Genomic DNA, 8,722 nt, shown 5'->3' with positions numbered 1-8,722 from the left:
TACCAAAGAAACACACATCATTATATTAAGAATATTAAGAAGAAACAAGTACCAAACTCCGAAACATAATCTTCAAATGTTTAGTGATATAAATCAAATTGTCATATTCTCCACCCTCCGAAATATAATCTTCAAATGTTTAGTGCCTTATCCATCCAGATAAGGCATATTCTCCAAAAAAAAAAATTGGGCATATTCTCCAACGCAGGCTGAAACCCAACCAAAAAAAAATCATGGCTCTACTATAGAGATTCCTGTCACAGCCTACATAGAATTATGAATATGATCCAGAAAACAAATGTCAGCTGCTTCCAGAGAACATATATAAGGTAAGACGCCCGCTGCTTCATTTTTCCTGTCATGGTTACCCAGCAGACCGGATGAACAGCGTGATGGTATCCAAGATAATTAGTGCCTTATCCATCCAGATAAATGAGTGGGCAAAAGGCCCGCCCACAAGATTCCTTTGCATGAGCTGTGCTTGATCTGCTAGTCTTCAAAAATGGTGGTGACAAGGAGATGCTGGACAAAAGCTGATCTCACAGCAGCTCTCCTCCTCCTACGCTCCCTCTCTTCATGACTAAGGGTGGAATCAACAGTTCTGAAAAAAAATGTATTGCATTAACATAAAATAATGCACTCAGAAGAATTTAAAATACCCCCACAGTAATTGCATCTCATCTACATACAAATAAGAGATGATCCATCACCATGCTTACCTAGTTTAACATATATGACTACAAGACTCAATAAAGTGGGGTCGTATAGGACTTACTACCACTAACCATATAGGTGGTCCACCTTCATGTGTGTATATGCATTAACTCAATTTCTTGAAATCTGCTACAGTTCAGCAAGCTTACTTCATGGCTAGCTAAACGAGAATCAGAAGTGCTGGATCTGGTACCATTTGTAATAGAAGAAAGAAAGACCCAGTGCTAACAGCTCCACGTGAGTGAAAGGAATAACCGAGACAAGCCTTACCCCCCATTTGTAATACTATTTCAGAAATAAATTTTCAACAATCAAGAACTGAAGAACAATATATAATTAAATATGTTTCATAAAATTACACTACATGCATGTTTAGTCAAAATTAAGTTCATATGTATAAGAGAGGATTAAGCTTGTCAGATATGAACCTGGCCACTATGCAACTTTAACCTAAGAGTACCTAAACATGTCTTATGGCTTAGTAATAAAATTTAAGCAATACACATTTTCATTCAAAAGAGGCTAAGAGATTTCACCTGACATCGAATAGAAACCATACAAAAAGAAAGAGAACAAGACCCAGCAAATTAATTATAGTGCGAGACAGGAGAACAAATGGATCATACCTTAATTTCCAAGTTTTTGAAGGCAGTGATCGTTTAAACCAATTATTTTCCACCACAGCAGGAGCTGAAAACTTTGATGCGTCTTCTACTTCTGGTGATGATAAATTTAAAACTAGTGAGGGTAGCAGTGAATCGGTGACTGTACTTGATGCATTGGTACTGCTGCTTCGACTGCTATTTCCAAGAAGCACCTTTAAGTAGGTCTCTTGCAGTTGAAGATCTCTCCCTGCATAGGAGAGATTGTGGTTGCCATTACCAGTAACTCTGCGTACTCTTTGATGTTTCTGCAAGTGCACATCATTAAGGAAATATATGACAATTACTGTTCAACAAACACTTTTACAAAACCTGTTTAGTAAAACATGTCTAAAAAGATATAATCATCTAAGAAGGATATTTTAAATAGGTAGCCATGCTGAAGGGTTATATGATCCACCAAGTCCTTCGAAATCCTAGCTGAGCAAACTGGGCAAGACTGTAGAGATATATAATTGAAGTTAGAATCAACAGCATATTTGATGCAATGTGCTCCGTTGCTCATATTATAATGCTAATAGCTAGTTTCTGTGCTTATGATGTATAGCCCAAAAATTCCCGGTCAAAAAATGTATAGCCCAATTTTTTTTTTAAAAAAGGTTTCCAGCACAAGGCCAAAAACCTTGTGGGAATGTCTTACTCCTAGGTGTGGTGGTGTATGAACTGGCCAAGAAATCATGTGTCTAAGGCTACACCTTACTCCACAATATGAGCTGAGGCTGTCGTTTTATATTCATGAGTTTGTCCACAACTTCAGCTTATGCTTATATTTAAGTCAGATAGGAGCTCTAAGGTAGCTAGGTAAAGTTCAATATAAAAGACAATGAGAAAAATGAAAATTTAGTGCTTCCAGTTCCAATATAGTGTGTCCTAAGAGTCCTTACCAACCAAAAAAGGCTATAATACCATTGTGGGAATGCTAGGTGGAGCAAATAAACATTGTTTCTTTAGTAGTGTGTTCTACATGTTCATTATTTGGACAAACTGTATGCATGCTAATAGTTAACTATGACAGAACACTACAAAATCAAGTGTGAGTACACTGAATGAATATTAAGTTTGTAAGATAATGGGTGTCTTAATGTATTGCATAGAGAAGGGGTTACAATATATAGACTCACATGAAACCCTAACCCTAATGAGCCGGCAGCCCAACTGTGGTGCCAGCCCACACACACAGTCTAACATCCCCCGCAGTCATAATGGAGGCACCGCATACGATGGGACTGGAGTAGAAGCTGAAGGTAGGAGCCGACTGGTTGAAATCCCCCAGCGATCGCAACGTCGTGAGACTGGTGTGCGAGTGTTGCGGCTGGAGTAGAGACTGGTGTGCGCTCCAAGAAGACGATAGCCCCTTGATGACGAGGTAGCCGAAGTCGAGGTGGCCGTGATCGGAAGACACGTGGCAGAAGCCTGATCTTCGGGAGGAGTCGATGTTCGAGTGTCAATAATCGGCGAGGCAACACAAAAGGACAGTAGCAACCTCAGGGCCTTCTTGCTTCGTCCCGCGACCGGTCGTCGAGGAGCCTTGCCAGAGAGGCCGACGGCAGCGCACGCGTCTGTGTCGGTCAGGGTGGCCACGCCCGCGGCCGAAAAGAAGGGTATCGACGGATCTGGTCGGAAAAGCCACGACAACTACGGATCCAGCCATGAAGACGGTGATTCAGCCAAAGGGAGGACAGATCTAGCCGGGAAGGTCGCGGCAGCGGTGGATGCGGCCGGGAAAGCCACGACAGCGAAGGCGACGAAGAAGGAAGGCAGCAGGGTGGGTCCAGCCGGACATGGGCCTGCGCTGGACCTGGCAGGGGAGTTTGACGCCAACAACGGGAGAAGCTTGAAGATAGGAGGTGCTACTGGGCGTCGGCGCAGTCAAGGACAAGGTGGACGACGCGACAACGGGGGTTGCACAACGCACAGGGCAGGGGAAGAGGAAGGGAGCAGCCTGCTGGCTAGTCGGCGGCGCATGGAGGCGCGGCAGCGGCGGATCAGGCAACCAACGACGTGTGGAGATACGGTGGTGGCGGATTAGGTGGCCAGCGGTGCAGCAGAGTCGGCGGCGGGGAAGGTCGCACGCTGGGGCAGGGTCGGTCCGGGGTGGATCTGAGCCACGAGGAAGGCGAGGAAGCGAGGTGGCCGGCGAGGAGGGGCTGTCGCGCCGTGGCCGTGGAAGCGCACCAGCGCCGAGGAGGACTGGGGCCAGCCGAGGCGGCCAGAGGTGGCGGGTTGGCGCTGCCAGAGGGAGGAGGCCGGCGGCTTTGGGTGGCCGGCGGTTGGGGCTTGGGGAATAGAAGGCCGCAAGGGCCATGGTCAAAGAAGAGGAGGGGCGCTGGTGGACATTCCGGCGGGGACGAGGCCGCCCACGCAGGCTAGCGGCGACAGCGTGCAAGTCAGCGCAGCGGCTACTTGCGGCGGCGGCGGGGCCCGCGTGCTCTCCTGCGGTGGCGGCCGGTGATGGAGCACAGGGAGACGCCCATGGCCGCGTCGGCGTCGCCGTTGGGGAGGGGAGCGAGGCCAACGGCAGCCAGGGCTGGCGGGAGAGGAGCTCGGGGCCGCCATGGCCACGCCAGGGCCGGATCTGGGGGAGGAAGGGGAGGGCCAGCGACTGGGATGGTGGCCGCCCCCTAGGAGGGAACTCCCGGGGGCAGCGGCGTTGGAGCAGGGCCGATGGCTGTTGGGGTAGGAGGCCCGACAGCTGTGGTGGGTTGGGAGAAAACCTAGCTAGCTGATACCATGTAAGATAATGGGTGTCTTAATGTATTGCATAGAGAAGGGGTTACAATATATAGACTCATAGGAAACCCTAACCCTAATTGGCCCGTAGCCCAACTGTGGTGCCAGCCCCCACACACACAGAGAACACACACAGTCTAACACATTTATTCACAAAAGCAACTCATGTCCATGTGCACATAGCAGCCAACCCAAGATTTTACAGCACCTGAACCAGTTTTAGCTCCACTCAAGTTCACAAGATCTTAATTATCACTCAGACTAAGCTATGTTATCCATACACGTTTTTGCAATAGTTTCAGGAAATTTTGCAGCATCTTGCATTCTTTATTTGAATATTTCAGTACTATAAAGAATGGAACTCGTACCCTCAGTACCCTATTCTCATAACCTAATTGTCCAGTGCAAAAGTGCTATGTAAATGTAACAAACCTCTTATAAAGCCATTTCTTATGTCAGAATGAAGCGAATGCGGGAATTGTTAAAACATAGTGAATGTCACTGAAAAACAGGGGATCAGCCCCCACCCCCTCTGTTCCATTTTGAACAAATGTACCTTAAAACTGCAAGGTTGAAACTCCCCCACGCTGTGTGATACTATGCAGTGGCGCCTGCCACAGGCATGGTAGATATGTGAAGAAAGGTTAACTGCAACGTGGGGGCAGCAATTGGACAAACAACGGTTGCGCAGAAGGGGATCAACTCCATGATAATCCTTGGAGCTTGGACATTGTGTAAGCACAGAAATAGGAGTGTCTTTGACAGATTTCCTCCTAATATGGGCGCTGCAATCTCCCAGTTCAATCAAGAGTTGGAGATGTGGCCTTTAGCTGGAGCTAGGGATCTCTCCCTCCTTGCTCCCATTCCTGGCCTCCAGCTGTAGTTTGCTGCATTAGCTATAATGTTGGATGTTTTTATGTTTTGTTGTTTTCGGCCGCCATGAGCTGGTTGGCCACAGACCTTTGTATTGGTCTATTTTAGACCTGTTTCTTCTTAATATATATGATGCGTAGCTCTCCTACACTTTCAAGAAAAAACATCACATCTGCATTTCCAGCAGGTCAAATGGGACTGGGATTGATGACTGCATCCATTTTGAACCATAACACATTAATTCTGTGTGAGCATGGTGTGAGCATGTGGGTGTGGGTGGGTGCACGTGGGGCTCTATATAAATGGGTGGGGGACTGGGGGTTATGCTCAAAAGTTTAGATGTCAAGGGGAAAACTAGCTTAGGGTTGAAACTATGTAAGCTTGTACCACATACAGGTAGGTACTTGTATAGATGAGTTCTTGGTCCTTGCTAAAGGCCATCCAGAAACCTGTTGGTAATCACCATATGTTGCCTACCAACAATGAACATGGTCCATGCAGTATAGTTCCTAGTTCCTACAAGCAACAGAATGATGTTTTTTCTAATAGTACTGTCTAATACTATTGTAGATCTTGAACTAGAACATAGTGACTATGTTTTGAAGCTTGACATCATGTCAAGTAACCTTCAACTTCTTAGTACAATGGCACAGGGGCAGTCTTTCCCTGCCAAGTAATCTAGATGAGCTAGCATGAGGTATTTTACATGGACATCTAGTCAATCAAGTTTGTGGATAGATGAGCATATACCGGTTGAATAAACTTGCAAGTCATGTCAAAACCATGATTATTCCATCCCTATAGTTTTATCATCGAAGAATGACAAGTATTATTTGAAAAAAAAAACTATCATTCTTCTCTCTAATATATAAAGATGTGCAGCTCTCATGCGTGTTCGAGAAAAAAAAAACTATCATTCTGATCTGAACACTTGCTAATATATATCTTGTATAGAAAATATTAAAAGGAATTAGGCAATTAGCTACAGTGGCCAATAAAATGTGATGTCTAACAACAATTTGTGGGAAAATATCATACAAATACTCAGCACAAAGAACTGGTCGCTATAGAGGACTGAGGACCAGTTATAGTACTTAGTTCTTACATCTCAAACAGAATTTAACTGGTATGGATTTGGTTTGCCTTCAATCTGCAATATCCTGTAAATATTGCACAATTAGAAGGAGCTGAACTCACCACAATTTTAGACTCGAAAGGGTGCTCGTCCTCCAAATGGGCGCAGAGAGAAGCAACATCATGATCTTCATAACAGTAAGGGCATGGGAAGTCTGAGTGCAAATCATCCTCAGGTTCGATATCATCATACCCAAATCGATCTGTAATTGTGTTTATTTGCGACATAAACAAATTATTTTTTATAGAAATGGATTCATTTCGATCTGCATGCAATAAGGGAAATGAATTGAACAGCAAGTACAATAAGAAAAATATATACTCCCTCCGTTCTTTTTTATTTGTCGTGTTTTAGTTCGAAAATGAACTAGCGGGCGACAAATATTCGAGATTCGAGAACGGAGGTAGTAACATATAACATCGCTGATAGCACCTTTCATCTCAAATGAATGGGCATATCTGAAATATCAAAAGGAAAACCATATCGCAAAGCAAAACCTGCAGCATCATTTAAGAAATAAAATTCTAGACCAATAGTTTTGGACAAGTGTCTTGTGTATAAGTGGCATGGATAGGTTACCACAAAATACTCTATAGAAATATTTGTCGATTTCCAATAATGTGATTGATCTCAGGATTATTTAACATGAGAAAAACTGCACATTTCAGATATTGTATTCAAAAGAATATAACATTTGATACTTGCATAATCTATTAAAATCATGACAACATAATTTGTTCATATGCTGTAGAAGTCCCGCTATGTCTAAAATTTCCCTCCGTTTTATATGGTCCTACGCCAGCAAATAAATGGAGAAAGTAAGATGCAGTCCTGCTGCAAAATCAAACCTACTTTAGGTGTTCACCTGACACCTAGTGAATCCAACAAAAATCGCGGAAAATACTAGAAATTAGCGGCGAGCTCCAATCGCGTCAAGTGGGGAATGGAGATCAAAGAAAGAAGCGTCGCCACGATGCAGCCCAATCCCAGGACAAATTTTTCCCCGCTGGAACAGTCACCAGCTGAAGAAATGCGGCATTTCTCTGCTCTGGATGAAGAAACGACGACGAAAGATACCGTGATGGGATGCCGGGGCGGCGTGCTGGCGCTGCGCGCGCTGCAGCGCAAACTGCCGCTTGGCGGCCGTGAGACGCGAGATCCAGAGGTCGGAATCCATGGTGGCTGCAGGCTTTCCTCTCCTGGCCTCTCCCTCTTCCCCCTCCGCACGGTAGATGCCAGGCACCACCAACCGAAAAGCGGATTAAAAATATTTCGTTTCTATTCGATGGTGACTTGTGTTGTTTTCTATTTAGGGAGGTGTTATTTCTCCTGCACCGCAAACCTGACGGTGGTTGGAGCCAGAGTATTTGTCACTTTGTTTGGTTTCTGGTAGAGCATGAGCATCTACAATAGTCGCTGAAAACAAAACTAGTTAATAAAATTTTCAAGTTGAAAAAAAGAGTAGAAGGCCTATTTGTTTGTTTGTTTTTATTTTCAATATATCGCACATAAACAATTTTGTATCAAGAATTCTAAAGTATTTTTACAACCATTTTTATACAGTACTGTTTTATCTCTTATACTTTTGTATCGAAAAACATATCTCTTTTCCCTAGGTCATTTACATACAGTTGAATTGTTTATTTTTCAAGTGCCAAAAATTGAAGTTGCGAGTCTAGATGACCAAGATCAACTGGTCAATATATTTACCAAGCCACTAGATAAAGAAATATTTTACATGCTAAGAAATGAAGTAAATATTTTTTATGATTCGAACGCGAGTTAAAAAACATCAATTATGACTAGTGTTTCCTCTAACCAAAGCAAAGGTAAAATAGGTTGTGCCTTTCATACCTTACCAGATATGGCTAGTGCATATAGACATGAATTAGGACATTCATTGAAAACTAAAAAGTTTGAATTCATATTGCTTATATGTTTTATTACTTCTAGTGGTCTCATATGGCTTAATTCACGAGAACGCGGACCCATGTGTTTGAATTGTGTTGATGGGATGCACAAATAATAAATCCAACATCAACAAGATAATCACTCAAAATATGTGAAGAAGCTTCAAGAGGATTCAAATCGAGTTTAAAACTTATCCAAATAAATTAGTCCAAGATATCTCTACTACTTATTAAGGCTGCAATAGTAGTCTCCTCGCGCACAGTCCATTCACATGTTCTGTCATCATTCTATCTATCATTATCATTTTCCCTCCCCGCAAAACCCATTCCCATTCATATTCCCCCCCCCCCCGTACAGCCGACGCCTAGCTAAAATTAAAAAAATTCACATGGCACCAAGGGAATTCAAACCCACAACCTCTTAAGCAAATGCTAGCAGTAGCTACCACTACACCACATGTGTGTTTATTTCTATATCTATAACAGAAAACACATCTACTATATCTCTCCCCAAGCCCACCTGCTACCCTTGTACAATGCGTAGTAGTAGATAAGTATCACCGAGATTCTTGAATTATATTTTTGATGGAGGGAGTAGTATTTAAAGAAGAGCCTTGCATGCAATTTCTTTTGTTTGAATAATGTTTTCAAATTAAATTTCTTTTTTGCATGCGTGACATTTATTCTTCATAATATTT

At 43.4% G+C, this 8,722-nt stretch overlaps 1 protein-coding gene across 2 annotated transcripts; it reads right to left on the bottom strand.

The window, feature by feature from the left end:
- LOC100272898 (fiber protein Fb2) lies at window positions 1–7,404 on the bottom strand. 2 transcript variants are annotated; one of them, NM_001147351.1, is made up of 5 exons: window positions 7,192–7,381; window positions 6,177–6,316; window positions 1,738–1,815; window positions 1,341–1,630; window positions 68–601 (listed from the first exon to the last, which is right to left on the bottom strand). In NM_001147351.1, the coding sequence occupies exons 1-5, from the start codon at window positions 7,289–7,291 to the stop codon at window positions 490–492; spliced, it is 720 nt and encodes a 239-aa protein (NP_001140823.1). In that variant the 5' UTR covers window positions 7,292–7,381; the 3' UTR covers window positions 68–489. The 2 variants fall into 2 exon arrangements, with proteins under 2 accessions (XP_008681401.1, NP_001140823.1); XM_008683179.3 differs by lacking the exon at window positions 1,738–1,815 and having other exon boundaries at window positions 1–601; window positions 1,341–1,624; window positions 7,192–7,404.
- Window positions 7,405–8,722: the final 1,318 nt, after the last annotated feature.

This window comes from Zea mays, chromosome 5 (assembly GCF_902167145.1).
Source record: "Zea mays cultivar B73 chromosome 5, Zm-B73-REFERENCE-NAM-5.0, whole genome shotgun sequence".
NCBI lineage: Eukaryota > Viridiplantae > Streptophyta > Magnoliopsida > Poales > Poaceae > Zea > Zea mays.
This window is presented reverse-complemented; position numbering and strand designations above follow the sequence as displayed.